The 25208-nt window shown below is 40.5% G+C and overlaps 1 protein-coding gene across 1 annotated transcript; it reads right to left on the reverse strand.

Moving 5' to 3' along the window:
* Positions 1-576: 576 nt before the first annotated feature.
* On the reverse strand, positions 577-24932 carry LOC110492121 (spermatogenesis-associated serine-rich protein 2). Its single transcript, XM_021566155.3, has 13 exons — positions 24804-24932; positions 12231-12586; positions 11089-11168; positions 10798-10906; positions 10578-10627; positions 9776-10007; positions 9474-9656; positions 9242-9377; positions 8556-8614; positions 5674-5783; positions 5419-5521; positions 3514-3647; positions 577-3388 (listed from the first exon to the last, which is right to left on the reverse strand). Exons 2-13 carry the CDS (start codon positions 12253-12255, stop codon positions 3110-3112), a joined length of 1500 nt encoding a protein of 499 aa, XP_021421830.1. The 5' UTR covers positions 12256-12586; positions 24804-24932; the 3' UTR covers positions 577-3109.
* Positions 24933-25208: the final 276 nt, after the last annotated feature.

Consider the following 25208-nt stretch of genomic DNA (forward strand, 5'->3'; position numbering starts at 1 on the left):
AAGAACGTAAAATTAGATTCATTCGGACCATTGTAAGGAAGCGTTATGGCTATATTGCTACGGTGGCTCAAGAGGGACAAACAGTAATACTGCCGCTTTCCTCAAATTTTTGAAGCGATGGTCTTTAGGAAGGATGTGCGCACAGACGTTCACGTTGCCTAGCCGAGTTCTGCTAGGAGTAAACCGAACCTGAGGACATCTTAAGAAACCTACAATGCTGAAGATGGTATACTAATGCAGGGGTTCAGAAACTTTTTCCAATCGGGGCCCCCCTTCCAGCATGGGCGAAAATCACGCACCCCCCCGCGCCACATCTTAAACAACCTTACTTCCTCCAGTATGGCAAATTAAATTACAATTCTTACAAACCAAATCCAAGATTCTGGAGTGTAGAGCCAAATGTACAACTTTAAGCTTCATTGTCCATATAAATTGTGGGGAGAGCAGTTATTTATAAAATGAGAGGTGATAGACGAGCTTATCACAATTGTTTTGCTTACAGTTAACTTGACCTACGGATCTGTAAAATAGTCACATTGAAATGGACCGTGCAGATTAAGACAAAGGACACTAATGTATTGCAAACAATCGTTTAATAGTAAAGGAAAAGTGTGCCTTTCTGTGTATTGGGGGGGTGGGGTGCTTCTATTGGAATGAATGGGGAGAGCCGTGTATACAAGAGGCGCTTGGATTGGAATGGATGTGGAGGGCAGATGTCTTTGGTCCATACTGGGTGGTAGTGGTAGGGAAGGGGGGGTAGTGAATGAATTTGAGGGAGACAAGAGAAGGCACTTAAGTTTACAGTTGTCATAGGTAAACCATATGCTCAATATGTATATAACATACAAAATGCACCATGTGAGCACAACTAAATTATAGCTACATATATACAGTAAAGATTCAGGAAAGAAAAAATGTAAAAGAAACAATGTTACTCAACCTAGAATAGATTATCCCATTGTAAAACAATCATATTTTTTTATAAGCAGAGTAAGAAAAAAAGGCAGCAACTCGAACAAGACAACATGATCTCTTTGGCGATAACCTATCCAGAAAGTTTGGAATGCTGTGAATGTGACTTTACATACATTTGGTAAAAGAGCGATTGAGACCGGCATCATTCATTCCCTATGCAGAATCAGTTCAGTTATTAAAATCAAACCTCAACATGCACAGCACCAAAAGGTAACAACTAGCAGTGTTGTTGAGATCAAATGCTTTGTACTGTAATGCATGCATCTCCACTACTGTGCATTATGATTACTGAGACTATATATTTACAGTGCAGATCTGAGATGAGGAAAGATTTGCTGAAGGCTGGAAGATGTTGGTGTTGGCTACCAAGCCTTACCTGCTCAAGCACAGTTGCTGATACATGCCAAGTGATCTGCCCTACTGTATACTCTGCACTTCCACAGAATATTTTGTAAACCACTGAACAAACCAGAACCACAATCTTTACATTGATGTGCAATATAACAAAACCCCAAATTAAGTTATTTTTCTCATGACCAAACTACACTCCTATAAGAAGACTTAAGTACCTGGGGGGAAGGGGGGGGGGGCAGTTAGTCTAAGTTTCTCTCAATTATTCTACTCATCAGTATGACCCTTTGGTACACAGAGGAAACAGCTAGTTTGTATGATCTTATACACATGCCTTGCAGCTTGACATGAGATGACTCTGCTTTCGCTAAATGGTAAGCCATACCAAGCCCCATTTCAAAAGAGCATTCAGACCTCTGTAAAGCAAAGTCCCAAAAGCAACATTATGCTACCAAGCAGTGTACAAGGGGCAACAATGAGGTATTTCTCCAAATTTTTGTTCAGTTATTGTAGACATTACAAAGAATATTAAATCCTGGCATTACCATTTCAATTTGTCCCAACTCAGCAGCCTGTTCAAAATAAGACCGAAACAGCAGACAAATTTCATCTGATTTTTTTCTTCTCTAGGATATAATTAAGAGGAAAGTGAACGTATCAAAAAAGGACAACATTCCTACAGCTCACTTTTCAGTAATGTAAAAGATCAGAAGAGTGTGCGCTTAAGTGTTCGTGATGCGAGCATCTTTGCATTTCTAGAAAGGCAAAGGAAGTTGAAATGTGATACGAGCATGTCAAATGTATGCTGTTTATGGTCCTGTCTGACACACAAACATAAGGAAAGAATGAGAAGACCAAATAACAGCAGAATAGATGTACTAACAAAAGGAAGTCCTAATTCAGACCATACGTGAAGGGGAGTGTAGGGTCCTTTCTCATACCTGAGATTTGAGAAGTGGAGTCCCACATAATAAATGATGTATGTAATAAAAGAAAAAAAAAGGAGCCCTCTCCTTGGATTATACAATAACAATAGGGAGGACAGAAAAACTATCCACTAAAAAAATTCTAAATTTACATGAGGGAGGGAATAAACTGCTATCAGGCAACAACCGACGTGATTACCGCTCTGGTTCACCTGCTAGTTCTGATTAACAACATATTCATCATACATTTCAATGAGTACATATTATTTACAGGAGCAACCAGCATATATGGGAAGCTCTAAAATAATAAGATACAATTATGTAGTGTTGATTCTATGCCATTGATGACAATCTCCCATACATACTTGTGAAACCATTGTACGGGTGTCATGTATCGTCTAAAATAAGGAACTGAAATGGTTTGATAGGTTGCAAGTTTTTTGCAGTCTAAAGCAAAATAAAATTAATTTGATGCTCGAGAACAAAAACAGATCAAATAAAAATGCTACAAAATGCATATAAACGCATCACCAGATAACACTGGCCTCAAATAGCAAATATTAAATCACAGACTCACATAAGGGGACCTGGGTAGCTGCTATATCAACAGGCATGAGAAAATAGGTAATAGCTAATTCTAAAGTATGGAGAAAGTGGCAGAACATGGGTAGCTAATTTTCAAGTTAGGAGGATGAATGGTTGCCTATGGGTGGCACTACAGCTCAATTGACAAAAATATGTAAACTTGTATTCTATTCTTCATTGAGAGGAGTTAGTGGGGTGGAAAGGGCAGGGTATTGAGGGTGGAATGCCAGGGTTAGTAGGGGGTTTGACAAATGGGCCAGGTAATTCCAGTGTCAGGGGCAGTGTGTCCGCGGAGGCCTTTGGGGCAGACCGTTATGAGAAGGGTGGTCTTGACGGTAAGAAGAGGATGGAGCGGAGTTGGAAGGGGCTTTTGTGGAGTTGGAGGATTGTGTGGCAGTAGGATGGCTGGGGCCATCGCCTTGGCCCTGGTAGCCCTGGGAACGGTAGCCTCCACGATTGGTGTTCCTGTCACGATAGGAGCTGCCATTATATCGCTGCCCACCGGAGTGGTACCCTGGACCTGCTGTGTAACGCCTGTTGCCTAGGAAAGTCTGAAAGTTCAAGTTTAAAATCAAAGTTAAATCAAATAAAACAATCATGTTGATAATTATTACTCCTAAGGAGACAACATTAATGAGAACTTAGTTGCATGTTTATGGTTGCTTTGTGAGCTAACCGTTTTGTTTGGCTGGGTAGGGCGTCCTTCGTAGCTGGAGGGAGGTGGGGTTTCTACGGACCCTGGGCCTGTGATGGAGGAGGTGGTGGAGCTACAGCGGGAGCGGCTGGAGTAACCCGTCTGAGGGTGGTACACTGAAAGGGGAGGGTGACACAAGGGCAGGCGTTACCATAGAGATACAAACTCAGAAAAAGAAACATCCTTTTTCAGGACCCCGTCTTTCAAAGATGGGGCGGCACGGTAGCCTAGTGGTTAGAGCGTTGGACTAGTAACAGGAAGGTTGCAAGTTCAAACCTTCATTGAAAATAAGAATTTGTTCATAACTGACTTGCCTAGTTAAATAAAGGTAAAACAGAATAAGATAAGTTATTTGGATTTTTACAAGTTAACAGATCTTCATTGGAAAGGGTTTAAACACTGTTTCCCATGCTTGTTCAATGAACCATAAACAATTAATGAACATGCACCTGTGGAACAGTCGTTAAGACACAAACAGCTTACAGACGTTAGGCAATAAAGGTCACAGTTATGAAAACTTAGGACACTAAAGGGGCCTTTCTACAGACTCTGAAAAACACCAAAAGAAAGATGTCCCTGCGCATCTGTGTGAACGTGCCTTAGGCATGCTGCATGAGGCATGAGGACTGCAGATGTGGCCAGGGCAATAAATTGCAATGTCCATACTGTGAGACACCTAAGACAGCGCTACAGGGAGACAGGACGGACAGCTGATCGTCCTCGCAGTGGCAGACAACGTGTAACAACACCTGCACAGGATTGGTACATCCGAGCGTCACACCTGCGGTACAGGATGGCAAGAACAACTGCCCGAGATACAACAGGAACGCACAATCCCTCCATCAGTGTTCAGACTGTCCGCGAGAGGCTGGAATGAGTGCCTGTTGTAAGGCAGGTCCTCACCAGACATCACCGGCAACAATGTCACCTACGGGCACAAACCCACCGTTGCTGGACCAGACAGGACTGGCAAAAAGTGCTCTTCACTGACGAGTCGCGGATTTGTCTCACCAGAGGTGATGGTCGGATTCGCATTTATCGTCGAATGTGCATTACACCGAGGCCTGTACTCTGGAGCGGGATCGATTTGGTGGAGGGTCCGTCATGGTCTAGGGCGGTGTGTCACAGCATCATCGGACTAAGCTTGTTGTCATTGCAGGCAATCTCAAGGCTATGTGTTACAGGGAAGACATCCTCCTCCCTCATGTGGTACCCTTCCTGCAGACTCATCCCGACATGACAACGCCACCAGCCATACTGCTCATTCTGTGCGTGATTTCCTGCAAGACAGGAATGTCAGTGCTCTGCCATGGCCAGCGAAGAGCACGGATTGCAATCCCATTGAGCACGTCTGGGACCTGTTGGATCGGAGGGTGAGGGCTAGGGCCATTCCCCGCAGAAATGTCCGGGAACTTGCAGGTGCCTTGGTGGAAGAGTGGGGTAACATCTCACAGCAAGAACTGGCAAAGCTGGTGCAGTCTGTGAGGAGGAGATGCACTGCAGTACTTTATGCAGCTGGTGGCCACAACAGAAACTGTTACTTTTGATTTTGACCCCCTTTGTTCAGGGACACATTGTTCCATTTCTGTTAGTCACATGTCTGTGGAACTTGTTTGGTTTATGTCTCAGTTGTTGAATCTGGTTTTGTTCATACACATTTTTACACATGTTAAGTTTGCTGAAAATAAATGCAGTGGACAGTGAGGACGTTTCTTTTTTTGCTGAGTTTATTATACAAATACTGTGTATGTGTTCTATTTAATTCTGTGGGTGTTACTATCAAGGATATGGATATACTGCCCTCCAAATAGCAATGCAATACTGTACTACCACAATGAGTTTCTGTGAGAGGAAAGACATCAACTAGAGAAGAACAAAGGACTGTACCTGATCCAAATCCTGCGATGCTTGTCTTCAGTGGTTCTAGCTCGAAAGTGAACTTCACAGCTTTCCCCAGGTCTTCATCAAATTTACGCTCACTTACAAAGTGCTGCAAAAAAATGAGAAAACATATCATCGCTGACCAGGGGTTACGGACTTGTCTTAGGTCAGATCATGGCTCAATTCCCATACAACACCGTTCCTGAGCCGGTTGCACAATTGTCTTGACTATATAGTGTGTTATTATGGTAGTCAACTTACCTTTATGTCAGCACGCAGCTCACTCAGTTGGTCCTCAGACATGGATGCCGATTGGTCAGTCAGCCTGCGGAGCTCCTCTGCTCTCTTTTGACGGCCATCCAAAATGGCCACTGAAACAGATGCATTATTAGTTGACCACTTCACCCCATATTCAGAGGCCTTCAGTTGTACAGAGAGAAATCCACACACAGGCAATACCATACTGAAACTTGGGACTAGGCATGTCCTCAATATTATAAGGTAAAGGGTAGGCCTATTAGTTGACTAGTTTCTACAAAATAGATCAGATACAACCCTGCATCCATAAATAACTCCACAAGCTTTTCCTGGTGCTGACCATTATCAGGACAGAGGGGGGGAAATAAACACATGCAAAACATGACCAGAGGAAGAGCACTTTGTCATTTGAATCTCCTTGGCAACTGATACACAGAAAATACTTTTTTCATGAGGCGGGGGGGAGAAGGGAAGAAAGCAAGTCTCATCCATTAACAGTAACACATCTAAACGAGCGGAGATTAGGGCTGAAACTGGTACATTTCAAGGAATGTTGGGTTTTTGTAATGTCAAAGAACAGCTCTAGTGTTCCCTCTTCTTCCCTCAATTCCCCACACACCTCGACACAAAGACAGCATTTAGTCTGCCATGACACCTGACACTATTCACTTTTTCCAGGCTCAGAACACACAACACTGTGCATTGGGAAGAAGGAAAGAATGAGGGCAGAATGGCCCACTTGTGGAAATATGCAGTCTTGCTCTGTCATGTTTCACTACATAGAAGATTCTGGTATGTCTAATGTCTAAAATAACCCTGAGGAAATACATAAGACAGTTAGTGTATTTGGAATACCTTAACTGTAGAGCTGATCCCATTTAGTATTTTGTTTGGTCGATAGGTTTCTTTAGTCAAGCAGTCACAACTTAGTTTTTTATGGTTGACAAGACTAATCCATTGCGGAGGCCACAGGGATGGCACAGTCCATCACCAAGACCTGTTACTGAAATTGTATATGTTTAAAGTACATTTAAAAAAAGTGCAACATTAACAAATCAAATTTTAGAACAAACGTGCTTTCTCCCGCTTTGGATACGGTCGCTGACCGCGGTTCTGAAACAATCTTCAGTGCGTCGTAGAATTGGTGCATTTCCCTATGTTGCTATGTGCATAATAGCAAAGTTAACCAACATATTGGGATTGAGAACAATGTGCAGAGGCAGCAGCAGAGATGAGTAAACAGCCAATGCCTTAGCCTAATTGTCTAAGAAAATTGAGAGGAGAAACCTCAATTTAATTAGGTCTATAATCAATAGACTAACTGTTAAAATGTACCTGGCTTTATAAATGATCCATATACATCTACAGGAATAAGACAGATCCTGCTTCTGTTGCCTGTTTGAGTGTTTAATAGCCTACTGATTCCGTGAGCGCCATGCCTCCTGTAACAGCAAAACGTCAGATAAAGCAATTTCACAGATTTGGCTGTAATAAAGGTTTTACAAATGTTTTCGTTGTAAGTAATACCAGTTTTTTCGCATTTAATTTGTGTCGTTTACACTGTTCCAAACAGGCAGAAAAATTATATTGTAATCTAACAGCATCGGTTTGTCAGATATGCACGCTCCTATATCCTCTTAATCTTTGTTATTACAATTATGATCATCATAATAAGTAATGTCGTTATCATTAGTAAGCTTAGTATAGTATCCTTGTATAACCACCATCGAGTTGTAGGCCCAAGAGCGCATCCTGTTAAGTCTTAATACCTTAACTTACTTAGGCCTACATTTCAATTTATAGGCTACTGTATCAATCAATCCTTCATTCGTTCATGCCATGAAAAAGCATGAGACATTTATGCTTTGAAATGCAATCAAGCATTTTAGTTTTAAAATGAAATAACACAAGGGAGCTTTGAATAATTAGCCTAAACCGCAATTCAAGGCATGCAACCGTTTAGTCTACTGTAATAAAGGCTTTACATACATCTAATGTTTGTTGTTAGAACACACTGTTACACTTATTTAGTGTTGTTTACACTGTTCCAAAGGGTCAGGAAAAACATTTAATATTGTAATTTAAAAGCAACTGTTTGGCACACAATGCTCACCAATGCTTGGTCCTACACCCCCCTTTTTCTTGATCTCCCTCTTGATCCTCAGAAGTTTCCACAAAGTCAAATGTCTTCCATAGATCTGACTTCCCCTTTCCCTCCTGAGCAACCAGTAAACATTCTCCCTTTGAGTTTCAATTTCACTTTCTCCGCTTTTATTTTGCTGTCGACATTGTCGAAGTTTGTTATAACCAATTTAGCGATGTGATTATGATAGGCTATAGGTCAGGCCCCATTGGTCATACGCATGTGATGCTTACATTATGCACATAAAGAGAGCTATGGGAGAATAGGGAATGTTTTTCGTAAACAACTTAGGAATTTCGGTAACAGAACTTTCCAGTCAGAATTTGTTTTACTAAATGGCTGTAATGTGGCAGCTTCAGCACAAACAGTACAATAAACACTTGCTGTGGTGCCTTTTCGCTGCAGTTGGGAGGAGAGCGAGACAATGCCCACCACTCACACAGGCACTCGCTGTCATTACATTTTTAACAGTGACTGAGTAATTTGTGGGTCTTAATTATTTAATTAAACAGTGTGCTTAAAGCATCAGACAAGCTCAGTGCATATGTATTCAAACACATAGGGTGTGTGTGTCTATATATGGAAAACTAAGTTTAAACATTTCGACCAATTGATTGGTCGAAAGAGCAGGATGACTCTGGGACAAAGGCTTTCAGGGAAAAAATGTAAACATAGTAAGAATAGAAGTAAAGTATAATATATATTGAAGTCCAAATGCTAATTAAAAAGGTGTTGTACTCACTGGCTTCTGCTTTGACTTTGTCCATCTCTGTCAACAGAGTAACCTCTCTGTCCATCAGGCTGAGAGAGCGGGGGAGGGGAAAATATATGAAATTACATTATTTACTAAGATAAAGGGATCGTGATTCCTTAGATTTCTAAGATGGTCTCTGTACTTTGATTTTGGCTACACTCACCATTTCTATACTACAATAACACTGGTTAGACTACAGCAATAGACTACATGCTACACTGAAATAGATATTGGTGGTGGTTGTTGTAGAGCAGAGTTGAGAGCAATGCACTTGGAGCTTTAGCCTGCCTGGTGACATCAGGTGATAAATTAGTGGATAGGCCAATAAAAATTATTCCAAACATCTCTTCCATTAACAGCTAGTTTAAAGTACTCTCCTCCCTCCCAGACAGTCCTAGCAAAATTATTGCTTATGAAATTGCTCTTGGCTAAGAAGCTATTTTTTTCTCTTTTACCATTTTAATTGAAAACAAATCACAGTAAAGTACTTCGTTGTCACCCAAAAATTATTTGCTATTGGGTTAAGGCTGCATTGGACCTTAAAATCAAGGCTCCTAAATTGCTTAACATAAGGGAATTTGTGCTGTTATATCCCACCATAAGTTCATATTCCAAATATAAACTACAACTTTACAAACTAATGTAGTGGAGGTAATGATGGTAGATGTACCTACCAGCTCTGGAGCTCAGCAAATGTTTGCTTCATGGTCTTGATAGAGGAGTCCATCTCATCCTTGACCACCACTCTGTAGCGAGTGAGCGACACTGTGCATCTCTGCAGGTCCTTCACAGAGCGGTCAATGTTGGGCGCTGAGAGTCAAAGAACAGGGTTAGACTAGACATCACCTATTGTCTTAGAAAAACAAAATCATTACCATTTTTGTTTTAAAGAAATTTGTCACTAACCAATCTTCTTGGCTCCAGAGGATCCCTGTTGGTTCTCGTCAGTGGTGAGCACAGAGGAAGTGGATGGCTGGGAGTTAGTTCTGGAACGGAACTTGTTGCCACGGGGAGGCTGGTGATTCCTTCCTCCTTGAGCATGGTGAGGGGTGGGGCTTGGGCCACTACAAAGAGAGTCTGCTTCCGCACCTGTTAAGAGAAACATGTTTTCTGATCTGTAGGGGTTGGTTTCAACTACATGGAGGATTATCAAAAGTCTTATATTGTCGCAACAATATAAAGCGACTGAGAACACTCCATTACAATACCTGTAATGTCCGACGTGGCAGGTTCAGAATCCAACTCGGCTGCGTCCAAGGAAGCAGAATCCAACTGCTCACTCAGAGAGTCTAGTGAGTCTCCGTCCAACACGGAGCCATTGGCATGGAACCCATTCACAGCTTCCTTACTCTCAGTCTCAGAGGGCTGCATGGTCTCGGCTGGAGCAAGCTCCTCTGCCAGATGCTCTGGCTGGGGCTTGGGCTTCTTTTTCTTCTTGGGCTAGATGTTGAATAATCAAAGTTGGATTTTAACCACTAGAATATAAACTTAAACAGCTTTTGAAGTTCATCCATAATTCATATATAGCAATGGTTGAGCAGGTCCTCATGACAGATGCCACATTTTCAGCTAGAGCTTCTGACATCAAATAAAAATAGGTGAAAAAAATAATAAAACAAACATTTCCTTTGACTAGCATTTAGAGTTTAAAGTTAATTGTTGCATTCTATATGCAAGGGCAACATGAGTATGAATGAAATTTAGTGTCATGACGTTTTTAAGTACGGCCCATCCCTCACGTGATTGAGATGGCACTTTTTAAAACAAGTTCCAAAGATATTCTTCCAGTGACAGCCCATCCAGATTTTGCCACAAGCATTTTTCCATCACAATCTGGATGGGCTGTCACTGGAAGAATATCTTTGGAACTTGTTTTAAAAAGTGCCATCTCAATCACGTGAGGGATGGGCCGTACTTAAAAACGTCATGACACTAAATTTCATTCATAGTCATGTTGCCCTTGCATATAGAATGCAATACCCTGCAGTATAGGACAACAAACAAGTTTACCTTCTTTTTACCAGTTACATTCCACTCCTTCAAGATTTCCACAGCACTACCTGAGAGGAAAACATCAGGTAATAAGAGGGTGACAAGTTGTACTTAATGTACGCAGTTTGAACCAGTGTATTCTTAAATTAGAAATCAAAAAGGTATTTTCCATTCACTTTCCATTCATTAGTGTCTGTTCTATATCACAACAAGAATTATCACTATGGCATTTCCATACCTTCTAGGAAAGCCTGGACGGCCTTATCGACGCAGTTCTCAAAGTGCTGCAAGACCAGAACTATCTCATTGTTGCTTTTGTTGGGAACAACGGCCCTGACAGCACTGATCTGTGAAGAGAACAAATAAGAGATCGATCTGACAAATTAAGGTTTAGCATAGTGATACATATCCTAAGGCCATGGGCCTTCTGACCCAATAAAACCTACTAGCTAAAGAGGAATAGCACTTAATGTATTCAAATCAATGCAATTGGAATGTTAAGCCTAGAGAGAAATAATTAAGTTTTTACCTTCTCCTTCATTCTCTCAAAAGTCCCTCCCTGGGACATAACCATTTTCAAGTTTGTGTCAAACACCATACCAGAGGTATCTGTGGGAAAAAGGGAGAAAGGGTTGATTTGGAATTTCTCATTGTTTTCTGCTGGACCCAGGTCTATTTGCAAAACAATTGTAAGTACATAGGCACATCATTTGCTAAACAAAACTCTCCCCATACCTAGTCATTCAAAGTTAGGCCTATTTGTGTTGAAAGTAAACCATGGCAGAGAACACAGGGATTATCATAAATCATGTGGAACAGACAGAAGAGGTGATTTACATGAAAAACCTATTAGGACCCAGATATTTCCTTTATGGGCAGATGTGACAAGATGCTTGATGACCTCTCAAGTAAAATATGTACACATTTAACAACTGTTTCAAGTTGCTTGAGGCCTAAAGATTTTACAACACTTTTAATGGATTTATATATGCTAGGACCAAAAAGAACTGGCCCTGGAACCATGAGATTAAACTCAAGACATTTTGGCATCTGGACTGGCCGTAAAGGACCCGAGATCTGCATTGAATTTGAACCGGTTATAACTGATGTAGAGTTGTAGAAACAGAATGAGTCAGCAAAGCAGGGGGTTTATGCATCAGATGGATAAGAATTACAGCCCCAAACAAAGTAAGCTCAATGAGATGAGAAACAGCTGGGTTGCTGTGACCCAAATACATGTGGCATGACCAAAGAATGCCAGAGGACAGTTTAACAATTGAAAACTCAACAGAAAATGTTGTGCTCTGCAAGTCAAAGACAGTCTTCATGGAGAGTGTCATTTCAGAAATAGCTTAATTTTATTCCGGAGAAAAGCTGGGACCCTTCTAAAGGTATCCCATCCAAAGTGGACTGCACAGACATGAGTTGATATTGCTGTCAATCTCTCTCAGCTATCCCCAGCTATTGTGTTTGAAAGGATCCATTCTAACTCAATAAGAGGTCTGGTAGACACTTGATGAAGTTGCATGTCAAGTGCTGCTCATTCCACCAGCTATGTTTTGATAATCAACTCTACACATTTAAAATGCATTCACACACTAGTTATTGCATTATCAATACTAGTTAATCTGCTTTAAAAAATATGGCAGAGACAAATGGTAGCACACATACCCTTCTGGCTGTTTTTCTTCGCCATGTTGAAACACCACTAGTCTAAAAGGTACAGTAAGTAGGTCCCAACTGATCCCAGTGTATAGCGTCCAAGTTTATACCTCAAGTCAAAAACAAATCAATAAAACAATGCACTTTTCCAGATATTCAGTTTGAACTTGTTTCCCATGTGAAGACTTCAGCTCTTCATTTGTAGAAATGTTCCCCCTTGATTTTTCCCTCTCAGACAGGAAGCCAACAAAGGCTCACAAATCTGGCAGTAGGAGGGGTTGGAGTAGGCAGGGTCAGATCAGGCCTCCACCACTTAGGCTTGGATTCAACTTTTCTTCTCCGTTCTCCACAAAGTTGGTCCAACTCTGAAAAAAGGAGACAGGGAAATAAGGTTACTGTCTAGGGTGGATGTAATAAGCACACAGGATTAAAAACAGAGTTTCATGAGACGATCCAATGGAACAAACTAGTAGTTCATAATGAATGTTGACCCATCAAATGCACAAAAAGGAAAATCATTACATTTAGCATATTCAGACAGAAGAAGTATAACATTGGTGCCGGAATTACACGGAGTCAGATTTTATACTTAAAAATGCCCCCCCCCCCAAAAAAAAAGTATGTCTGAAAGTTAATGATACAATTCTATGCACAAGGACTACCATGTTTACTGGAAGAAGTGTGCAGATGCTAAATTGGGTTACAGAATTATGGTCAAATCTTCCTCATTTATGCAACCAAAAACATCCATATGACAGGACACCTTGAGTTTAAAAATATAGATATTTTACTTGTTGAACTACAGTAGGTGAAGTGAATTTACATCATGGGTTCCTGATCTGCACTATACAGAAATGTATAGGCTTATTATGGAACTGAATGTCACCCTATTCAAGGTGAAGCATCCTGAACAGGTACAAAGGCAGAAATATGCAGTGGCTCTCTTTAGTATATCTGGGTATTCTACACACTGGCTATTATTGTAATGAGCTCTGCCCCCAAACAAAGACCTAGAACAGAACAAATATGTACCAATCATAGATGTCTATGCTTCACAAGTTTGGACATCACAGAGTACTGTACAGTAGAGTTCAGTAGATATGTTCAGTATAGTACAATACTGGGGCTGGGAATTGCCATTGACTTCACAATACTTTGGTGCCGATACAATATGTATTGAGATTCGAGATGTATTGAGAGGGACAACAGAAGCCATGAGAAAAGTTTTGATCAGTCATGGAAATAAGTGATAAAAACAATATTGGGCTCCAACTCAAATAAGGAAAAATACTGGAGTTTTTGTGGAGCATCTGCAGGTATTGAAAATTAGTGCAAAAATAAAATAGCCATATTGTCAAAATTATATATATCAAAAAGAATATCCCGATATGTAACTGTATTGACCCCGCCAATCACTACATTATGCTGTACTATAGTGTGCCCTACTGTACAGGATTTTCCAAAGTTGTGAAATGTCTGATTGATTTAGATTTGGTCTGGCCAGGGCAGACTGACCAACGTTCATGGACATCTGGTGTTGGTCGGTGCTCAGTGGATGAGGATGCTCATTTCAGTAAATGGAAAGAGGGTATGCGGTATGTGACAGTAGGTGTAAGTAAGAGCCGGCAGAGGTGGCATTAACTGGAGCACGAGCGGCAGAGCGAGAGGTTCTCCAAACTGTTCACAGTATTACTTTGACCAAAAATACATACATGAACAGTATACCAGTGGAAAGGAGGGCAGAAGCAGGTGACCCAACTGTTGTCTGTGACTACTATGATTTCCCATTGAGTTTTAATTGCTTAATAATTCATAAACAAAATTTATCAGTAAAAACACTAACTAATTGGTAGGTCTACCTCCCTCACGAGGGAAATTAAAATATTTGAAAGATGTGGGTTTTTGGTAACATAATTACAGACCAGGCAATCTTGGCATACTCTCAACCAGCTTCACCTGGAATGCATTTCCAGCAGTCTTGAAGGAGTTCCCACATATGTTGAGCACATTTTGTCTGCTTTTCCTTCACTCCGCAGTCTGACTTATCCCAAACCATCTCAATTTGGTTGAGATAGGGGATTGTGGTGGCCAGATCATCTAATGCAGCACTCCACTTTCTTTCTTGGTCAAATTGCCCTTACACAGCCTGGAGGTGTGTTGGGTAATTGTTCTGTTGAAAAACAAATGATATTCCCACTAAGCCCAAACAATATGGGATGGCGTATCGCTGCAGAATGCTGTGGTAGCCATGCTGGTTAAGTGGGCCTTGAAATCAAAAATAAATCACTGACAGTGTCACCAGCGAAGCACCCCCACACCATAACACCTCCATGCTTTATGGTGGGAAATACACATGCCGTTCACCCACATGGCAGTTGGAACCAAAAATCTCACATTTGGACTTCAGAAAAAAAGGACACATTTTCACTGGTCTAATGTCCATTGCTTGTGTTTCTTAGCTCAAACAAGTCTCTTCTTATTGGTGTCCTTTAGTACTGGTTTCTTTGCAGCAATTTGACCATGAAGGCCTGATTCACGCAGTCTCCTCTGAACAATTGATGTTGAGCTGTATCTGTCACTTGAACTCTGAAGCATTTATTTGGGCTGCAATTTCTGAGGCTGGTAACTAATGAACTCATCTTCTGCAGCAGAGGTAACTCTGGGTCTTCAGCCCTGTGGCTGTCCTCGTGAGAGCCAGTTTCATCATATCGCTTGATTGACTTTTTTGGTTACTACGTGATTCCATGTGTTATTTAATAGTTTTGATGTCATCACTATTATTCTACAATGTAGAATATAGTACAAATAAAGAAAAACCGTGGATTGAGTAGGTGTTCTAAAACTCCTGACTGGTAGGGTATATGCCTTAATTTCTCAAATAGACTCTTGGCTTTCATCTGATATGCTCCTATACATGTCACGTTAGTGCTCATGGATCTGTATAGATGGAAATGCCCTGACGTCAAGCCTATAACTAGGCGATTCTAGGGAAAACTTAGAAATTAATACTATGAATGTACATTGTCCAGAAAAAAAAAAAAAAAAAAAAAGTAAAGCACATCCCATCCACCAAAAAAAAAAATATATATATATCCTTTGTGCATAAGTCATTAAACATTATAAAAAATAAATCAATAAATTACTGTCTGGCACAACATCCTATACAATCTGCATTCAATATTGTAATTGGCAGCAGCATATTTTCGGTTTGGTTCAAATGCATGGAGAAGAAACCATTGAATCATGATTTAGTTGAGACCTAATTCCTTTGGGTGAATTAAACCTGACCTAGACAGCCATGACAAACCAGGAGTGGCTTCGGGACAAGCCTCTGAATGTCCTTGAGCGGCCCTGCCAGAGCCCGGACTTGAACCCGATCTAACATCTCTGAAGAAACCTGAAAATAGCTGTGCAGCGACACTCCCCATCCAACCTGACAGAGCTTGAGGATCTGCAGAGAGGAATGGCAGAAACTCCCCAAATACAGGTGTGCCAAGCTTGTAGCATCATATCCAAGAAGGCTCGAGGCTGTAATCACTGCCAATGGTGCTTCAAAGTACTGAGTAAAGATCTGAATACTTATGTAAATGTGATAGCCAATTTTTTCTAAAAACCTGTTTTTGCTTTGTCATTATGGGGTAGTGTGTGTAGATTAAATTAAAAAACAATTTAATCATTTTAGAATACGGCTGTAACGTAACAAAATGTGGAGAAAGTGAAGGGGTTTGAATACTGACGCCAGTGTGTGCACAACAATGTTTCAAGTCAGTCAAGACATTGATGCATTGTGTTGATCAAGAGGGATGGTGCTTGAATACGTTCTGCCTCTGAACAAGGCAGTGTTCCTTTAATCTACACACAGGGAGCCTAGTGGTTAGAGTGTTGGACTAGCAACCGGAAGGTTGCAAGTAGAGGTCGACTGATTATGATTTTTCAACGCCGATACGATTATTGGAGGACCAAAAATGCAGATACCGATTAAATCGGCCGATTTTTATTTATTTGTAATAATGCCAATTACAACAATACTGAATGAACACTTATTTTAACTTAATATAATACATCAATAAAATAAATTTAGCCTCAAATAAATAATGAAGCATGTTCAATTTGGTTTAAATAATGCAAAAACAAAGTGTTGGAGAAGAAATTAAAAGTGCAATATGTGCCATGTAAAATAAGCTAACGTTTGAGTCCCTTGCTCAGAACATGAGAACATATGAAAGCTGGTGGTTCCTTTTAACATGAGTCTTCAATATTCCCAGGTTAGAAGTTTTAGGTTGTAGTCATTATAGGAATTATAGGACTATTTCCCTCTATATCATTTGTATTTCATTAACCTTTGACTATTGGATGTTCTTATAGGCACTTTAGTATTGCCAGTGTAACAGTATAGCTTCCGTCCCTCTCCTCGCTCCTCCCTGGGCTCGAATCAGGAACACAACAGCCACCCTCGAAGCAGCATTACCCATGCAGAGCAAGGGAAACAACCACTCCAAGGCTCAGAGCGAGTGAAGTTTGAAACGCTATTAGCGTGTGCTAACTAGCTAGCCATTACACTTCGGTTACACCAGCCTCATCTCGGGAGTTGATAGGCTTGAATTCATAAACAGCACAATGCTTGACGCACAAAGAAGCGCTCCTGGCAAAACACACTAAAGTGCTGTTTGAATGAATGTTTACGCGCCTGCTTCTGCCTACCACCGCTCAGTCAGATACTTAGATACTTTTATGGTCAGTCAGATTATATGCAATGCAGGACATGCTAGATAATATCATCAACCATGTGTAGTTAACTAGTGATTATGATTAATTTATTGTTTTTTATAAGATAAGTTTAATGCAAGCTAGCAACTTACCTTGGCTTACTGCATTCGCGTAACAGGCAGTCTCGTTGTGGAGTGCACGAGGACTAGTTAACTGTAAGGTTGCAAGATTGGGTCCCCCCCGAGCTGACAAGGTGAAAATCTGTCGTTCTGCCTCTGAACAAGGCAGTTAACCCACCATTCCTAGGGCACCATTGAAAATAAGAATGTGTTCTTAACTGACTTGCCTAGTTAAATAAAGACCGCACTGCTGTTACACCTTTAAATAAAGGTGTAAAAAAATAACTACAAATAAATCGGCAAAATCGGTGTCCAAAAATACAGATTTCCGATTGTTATTAAAACTTGAAATCGGCCCCAATTAATCGGCCATTCCGATTAATCGGTCAACCTTTAGTTGCAAGATCGAATCCCCGAGCTGACAAGGCAAAAATCTGTTGTTCTGCCCCTGAACAAGGCAGCGTTCCTAGGCCATCATTGAAAATAAGAATATACTTGCCTAGTTAAATAAAGGTTAAATTTAATAAAATTTGAACTGTTTTACTGTTTCTCTTTTCTTCTTTTGCATTGTTGGGAAGGGCTGTAAGTAAGCATTTCACTGTTAGTCTATACCTGTATACGAAGCATGAGACATAAAATTGTATTTGATCCTTGAGAACCTTGAACACCACCCTCAGTAAACTGTAGTCATTTATAGGCCAGCTGTTTCCCACTTAGGTTTCTCTTTCTGACCCAGCAATCATGGAAAGGGAAACTTACTGTGCAAACCCACACCCTTTTCATTATCCCTTTACGTCACACTTACTGCATGGCATGCCACCACACCTTTGAACACATCAAACATATGCACTGTCAACAAGTGACGCCAGCATGTGCACAACAATGTTTCAAGTCAGTCAAGACATTGATGCATTGTGTTTATCAAGAGGGATGGTGCTTGATTCCCCAAGTAGGTTACACATAATGTGTTGACTTAGGCAAAACACTGAAGAGGATCATGCAATATAAAATATATAAATTGACCTACATTCTAAAAACTGAATTTGAGATTAGCAAATTGGAGGAACCTGAAATAAGTGGTCCGTTTGAAGCATGAAGCGAATTGACACGGGTCATCATAACTCAAGATGTTGGTAACCCAATGTCTTGTGAGGTGAACAGCACTGATAGTTCAATCAGTCATTATCTTACAGACAATGCATCCTGCAGGGCCTAGATTCAGAAAACTCACGGATAACCTCAGATAAAAAGTGTAGCCGTGTTGATCAAAGTTGTTAGGACTTCAGAAACAGATTATACCACCTGAAAGACTCACCAGGCTGTGTGTTCCATAATGGATAAATACATTGGAAAATTATTTTGCTTAGAATCTGGACCACTTTGTAGTTTGTGTAATCAAAGGACATGACACACTGATCCAACCAACCAAACTACTTTGCAGTGCTGCCAACTCACGCATTAGGCATGAGACACACGCATTTAACCCTCTTCACAAGACACACCTTTCATTTGTCACGCATTGAAAAAATTACAGCTTTTATTTTCTAATTAATCCTGTGTGTGTGTGTGTGTGTGTGTGTATATATATGTGTGTATATATATGTGTGTATATATATGTGTGTGTATATATATATATATATATATATATATATATATATATATATATAGATATAGTGTTATTTAACTTCTTTTCAACTATGCCTTCAAATAGTCTTGAAATTGGAGCATAATCACCTGCAATTCTACATCACGAGCATTGCAACTGCAACATTATCAGTTTCCCACTTGTAATTCCAATATGGAGGCTCGTATGTGGAGGAACTTTCGATAACTCTCATCGCATGTGAACGCGGCATATTGACCCGTAGCACTCAAGTCTGCAGCCATGAAATGCCTCGAAAGGCTGGTCATGGCTCACATTCACACCATTATCCCAGAAACCCTAGACCCACTCCAATTTGCATACCACCCCAACAGATCCACAGATGACGCAATCACTATTGCACTCCACACTGCCCTTTCACACCTGGACAAAAGGAACACCTATGTGAGAATGCTATTCATTGACTACAGCTCAGCATTCAACCCAATAGTGCCCTCAAAGCTCATCACTAAGCTAAGGACTCTGGGACTAAACACCTCCCTCTGCAACTGGATCCTGGACTTCCTGACAGGCGCCAACAGGTGGTAAGGGTAGGTAACAACACATCCGCCATACTGATCCACCCCTCATGGGTGCGTGCTTAGTCCCCTCCTGTACTCCCTGCTCACTCATGACTGCACGGCTAGGCACAACTCAAACACCATCATTAAGTTTGCTGATGACAACAGCCTGATCACCGACAACAATGAGACAGCCTATAGGGAGGAGGTCAGAAACCTGACCGTGTGGTCCAAGGACAACAAACTCTCCCTCAACGTGATCAAGACAAAGGAGGTGATTGTGGACTACAGGAAAAGGAGGACTGAGCACGCCCCCATTCTCATCGACGGGGCTATAGTGGAGCAGGTTGAAAGCTTCAAGTTCCTTGGCGTCCACATCACCAACAAACTAACATGGTCCAAGCACACCAAGACAGTCGTCAAGAGGGCAAAACAAAGCCTATTCCGCCTCAGGAGACTGAAAAGATTTGTCATAGGTCCTCAGATTCTCAAAAGGTTTTACAGCTGCACCAACGAGAGCATCCTGATGTGTTGCATCACTGCCTGGTATGGCAAATGCTTGGCCTCCGACCACAAGGCACTACAGAAGGTTGGCCCCAGTACATCACCGGGGCCAAACTTCCTGCCATCCAGGACCTCTATACCAGGCGGTGTCAGAGGAAGGCCCTAAAAAATGTCAAAGACTCCAGCCACCCTAGTCATAGAAGGTTCTCTCTGCTACCGCACAGCAAGCAGTACCGGAGAGCCAAGCCTAGGTCTAAGAGGCTTCTAAACAGCTTCTACCGCAAGCTGTTATTTATTGTTGCTCTAACTATTTGTTCGTCTTATCGCTTACATTTTTTTATGCATTTTCTTAAAACTGCATTGTTGGTTAAGGGCTTGTAAGTAAGCAATTCACTGTAAAGTCTACACCTGTTGTATTCGGCGCATGTGACAATTTGATTTGATCATATATCAAATTGTCACATGCGCCGAATACAACAATTGAATTTGCCCAGATCCATAGGCTACATTAAATCGACTTGTTTGGTCATTGGCAATGTAGTTCTAGGTTCATTAGTCTTTAACAACAAAAAGGCAGCATACAGAGTGAATTTAGGTAAAGTGACCTGATTTGTCCATTTGGCGTTTCTTTACTTTGGCAGTTGTACCTGTACCTCTAAGCTGGATTTTCTACAGTCCTATTTTAAAAAGTGATAGTTCACCTAAATGAATTACATATTGGTTTCTTATGGACAAGGAGAGACTGCAATGCATCCTATGGTTAGCCACCAACCATTAATATTATATGTTAAGACACCTATATGGGGGACTTTGAGCGGTTCTGGACAGGTTCCGACTGACATCTGTCTGCTCTCCCCTTTCACTCTCTTATCGGAGCTGACTTTAAAATGTCTGGTTTCACACCCCACAATTCATGAAAAAATGTCATAAAATCAAACAATACCACTTTTTCTTGGTCACAGAAGGAAGAAATCCCTATGCTTAAAGCTGAAGTTCTAACAAGTCTGCATATATTTGAATGGCATGGGTGCTCCGCTCAGTGGACATTGATGAGAAAATTCTCTGTCTGCAATTATATGAAATGGTGACAATACAATATTGGCACTAGTATGATCATATTTATTTCATAATTAGAAGAAATGTTCAATTCTATACTAAGTAGTTTATAATTTGACTGACGATCTTGGAATTTCAGGTGTTGGTGATTGGCATGCCATATGTACGAGTCATCGGGTGGGGCCGACGGGGGGTGCATTCCATGCGTCATCACATTTGCAGAGTTATGTAAGATATCTGACTATTCCTAATGTGATTAGTACATTGGATAGTCATAATTTAAGCTAATAATATAACTCAATCACTGTTTGCAAAAAAATCTTAAATGCAGCATGTGGTGTGGTAGGCATAGGCTAGAGCAGATATTCCCTTTTCTTTCCTTGCACAGGAAAAATTAGGCCTTTTTTTATCATGCAATTATTTTACACTTGACTGGAGAGATTAACAGAATCTTATATTTTTTTTCAAAGTGGCACTGACCCAATGCTTAAACTGAATACGCACGCTCACCGGGGATATGGCCAATACTCCACTAGTGCTAACAATAATGTAAGCACAATTAAGTTGAGAAATATGATGTCTTTTAGTTTAGTCTTTTCGTTGTCTTCTTTGAAGCAATAGCAATTCCCACGATTGTATTTTGAAATATTGCTATATGCCTGGCTGGGCCTCTCTTTCACTGATATTCACAACTTAATCATCTATTTGGTAGCCTATTTGCTGCACCCGTTGCCTTCCAACAGGCTATGCAATTGGCATGGCCGATTAATTAGGACCGATTTCAAGTTTTCATAACAATCGGTAATCTGCATTTTTGGACGCCGATTACGTTGCACTCCACGAGGAGACTGCGTGGCAGGCTGACCACCTGTTACGCAAGTGCAGCAAGGAGCCAAGTTAAGTTGCTAGCTAGCATTAAACTTATCTTATTAAAAAAAACAATCAATCTTGACATAATCACTAGTTAACTACACATGGATGATGATATTACTAGTTTAACTAGCTTGTCCTGAGTTGCAAATAATCAATGCGGTGCCTGTTAATTTATCATCGAATGACTGCCTACTTCGCCAAACGGGTGCAGATTTACAAGCGCATTCGTGAAAGAAAGCACAGTCGTTGCACCAATGCACCTAACCATAAACATCAATGCCTTTGTTAAAATCAATACACCGGTATGTTTTTTTTAAACCTGCATATTTAGTTAAAATAAATGCATGTTAGCAGGAAGTATTAACTAGGGAAATTGTGTAACTTCTCTTGTGTTCTGTGCAAGCAGAGACAGGGTATATGCAGCAGGTTCGGGACACCTGGCTCGTTGCGAACTGTGTGAAGACCCTTTCTTCCTAACGAAGACAGTAATTAATTTGCCAGAATTTTACATAATTATGACATAACATGGAAGGTTGTGCAATGTAACAGCAACATTTAGACATATGGATGCCTACCATTCAATAAAATTCGGAACGGTTCCGTATTTCACTGAAAGAGTAACCTTTTTGATTTCGAAATGATAGTTTCCATATTAATGACCCAAGGCTCGTATTTCTGTGTTATATTATAATTAATAATATCATTTGATAGATCAGTCAGAGGTGGTAGGCAGCAGCAGGCTCGTAAGCATTCATTCAAACAGCACTTTACTGTGTTTGCGAGCAGCTCTTAGCAATGCTTGAAGCACAGCGCTGTTTATGACTTCAAGCCTATCAACTCCCGAGATTAGGCTAGCAATACTTTAGTGCCTATAAGAACATCCAATAGTCAAAGGTTAATGAAATACAAATGGTATAGAGAGAAATAGTCCTATAATAACTACAACCTAAAACTTTATAACTGGGAATACTGAAGACTCATGTTACAAGGAACCACCAGTTTTCATATGTTCTCATGTTCTGAGGAAGGAACTTAAACGTTAGCTTTTTTTTACATGGCACATATTTCACTTTTACCTTCTCCACCGTGCTTTTGCATTATTTAAACCAAATTGAACATGTTTCATTATTTATTTGAGACTAAATTGATTTATGTATTATATTAAGTTAAAATAAGTGTTCATTCAGTATTGTTGTAATTGTCATTACAAATATATATATATATATAAAATAAAAATACAATTAAACGGCTGATTAATTGGTATCGGCTTTTTCATAATCAGTCGACCTCTAGTTGAGACTGGTGTTTTGCGGGTACTATTTAATGAAGCTGCCAGTTGGGGATTTGTGAGGCCTATGTTTCTCAAACTAGACACTAATGTACTTGTCCTCTTGCTCTGTTGTGCACCGGGGCCTCCCACTCCTCTTTCTATTCTGGTTAGAGAAAGTTTGCTCAGTTTAAAGGCCAGTTTTATTGCTTCTTTAATCAGAACAGTTTTCAGCTGTGCTAACATAATGGCAAAAGGGTTTTCTAATGATCAATTAGCATTTTTTGGGGGGGATTAGGCAACACAACATGACATTGGAACACAGGTGGTTGCTGATAATGGGCCTCTGTAAATATTCCATAAACAAATCTGCAGTTTCCAGCTACAATAGTCATTTACAACATTAACAATGTCTAGACTATTTCTGATCAATTCTATGTTATTTTAATAGACAGAAAATTTGCTTTTATTTCCAAAACAAGGAAACGTCTAAGTGACCCCAAACTTTTGAACGTCGTGCACACACACACGTTCGCTGTTTATTTGAATTTAACTTTTGGGATTATGTGTGTATTGTTTTGTATTGCTAGGTATTTTGTATAACTGCATTGTTGGAGCTAGAAACAAGAATTTCGCTGTACCTGCGATAACAATTGCACATTTGTGTACGAGACCAATTAATTTAGGGTGTGTTCATAAACTTAATCTGGAGTGCCGAGTGTGCTCATAGTGCGCTCTGGGCGTTCGTAAATTCAGAGCAGTGCCATGTCAGATTGTCTGTTAAATCCAAGCGTTTCAGCCGTTGGAACACCTCACTCAGACCATTTTACTCACCCCAGAACAGGCAGTTTTCCTGTTATCCATATAGTTGGTGACTAATTGTGCTGCTGGCAATTACACTTTTTTTTGCCGACGTTTACTGATATATAGCCAGAGCGAATTTGTGTGTAATGACAATAAACCATTGGATTTTATTTTTAATCCCTTCTCAAACAATTGCTACATTCACCTGTGTGCTTCCACAGCATGGCAACTAACTTCGCTAGTGAACAAATCTGATATATTAGTAGTTTGTCTCTTGTGGGCAATATAACGTTACCACTCAGTAAAGATAAGGCAACATTATTTGGGTAAACTAGCCCTTTAAAATACTTCGCAACCTAATACGTTCGTCTGTGCGAGCTTCTGAAAAATACCACCAGTAGCTAACGTTAGCTCGCTACCTGCTTCTAGTTATTAATTAAAAAACACATTAGCCAATTAGCTAGGTAGCGAAGTCCCAAACTAGAACTCATTTTGTGCAATGTGTTGGTGACTGTATCTTAGCAACGCCAGTCCTGGCTAGCCAAACTTGCCCCATTTTATACGTAGCTTGTTGCTAGCTATATACATTGGCCTAAATGCATTTATTTATTTAACTAACGTTAACTGGCCGGGTACCGTCATAATAATCTAGGGAATGTAGCAAACTAGTGCTAGAGACCACCCAACGCGTTAGCAAGCTAACCTAGCTAGTTAACGTTAACTCTTCTCGCTTTGTTAAAATAACGTGCCAAATCCACAATGAACTGTTCGCAAGGAAGGTAACTAGCAAGCTATTGGTGTTAACGTTACCTAACTAACGTTAATATTTTCACAACCCCCTGAGACTGCAGTGTAGTTTATCACTGTATTAATCGTCAACTACGCGAGTTAAATTAATAACCTTAGCTAATTAGCTGCTAGTTCAATTGACAATGCTAGCTAACGTTAGCTAGCTAACGCTCTTGTCTCTCCAGTTTGTGGCACACAGCAAACTAGCTAACTGGGTCTATTTACTAACTTAATAAAATTGCTAGCCATGTAGTTAGCTAGCTATATAAAACTTGTATTTTTGAGTGATTCAGCGCTTACCTGGGTGTCTTTCTCCGCAACGTTACCAGTCGTCTATGGTCTCCAATATTTTTGCCCTCAGGCTTAGTCACAAATCTATCCACGTCGTCACTTCCGAACAGACTAAAATCGGTCATGCACGCCACGCATGCCAAAATAACCTTTGGACAACGCGAATGAGTTCATAGAGGCGTGAATTTATGTAAATTGGAATTATGAACACACACTCTTGATCATTTCAAGGGGTAGTCTTGACTGTATTATAACTTTTATGAGCCATTGATATTCTGAACAGGGACCATGGAGCGCTGTGCAAATTATAGGATTGTAAAAAAGATGACGGCAGAGGGAGAGCTAGTTATGTGGGCTCAATCCTGGCTGCAGTGGCATGTCATGTCTATTTGCACGGTGGGTTCCTAATTACCT

Source organism: Oncorhynchus mykiss, chromosome 16, assembly GCF_057628025.1.
Source record: "Oncorhynchus mykiss isolate SJ-2025 chromosome 16, ASM5762802v1, whole genome shotgun sequence".
Classification (NCBI taxonomy): Eukaryota; Metazoa; Chordata; class Actinopteri; order Salmoniformes; family Salmonidae; genus Oncorhynchus; species Oncorhynchus mykiss.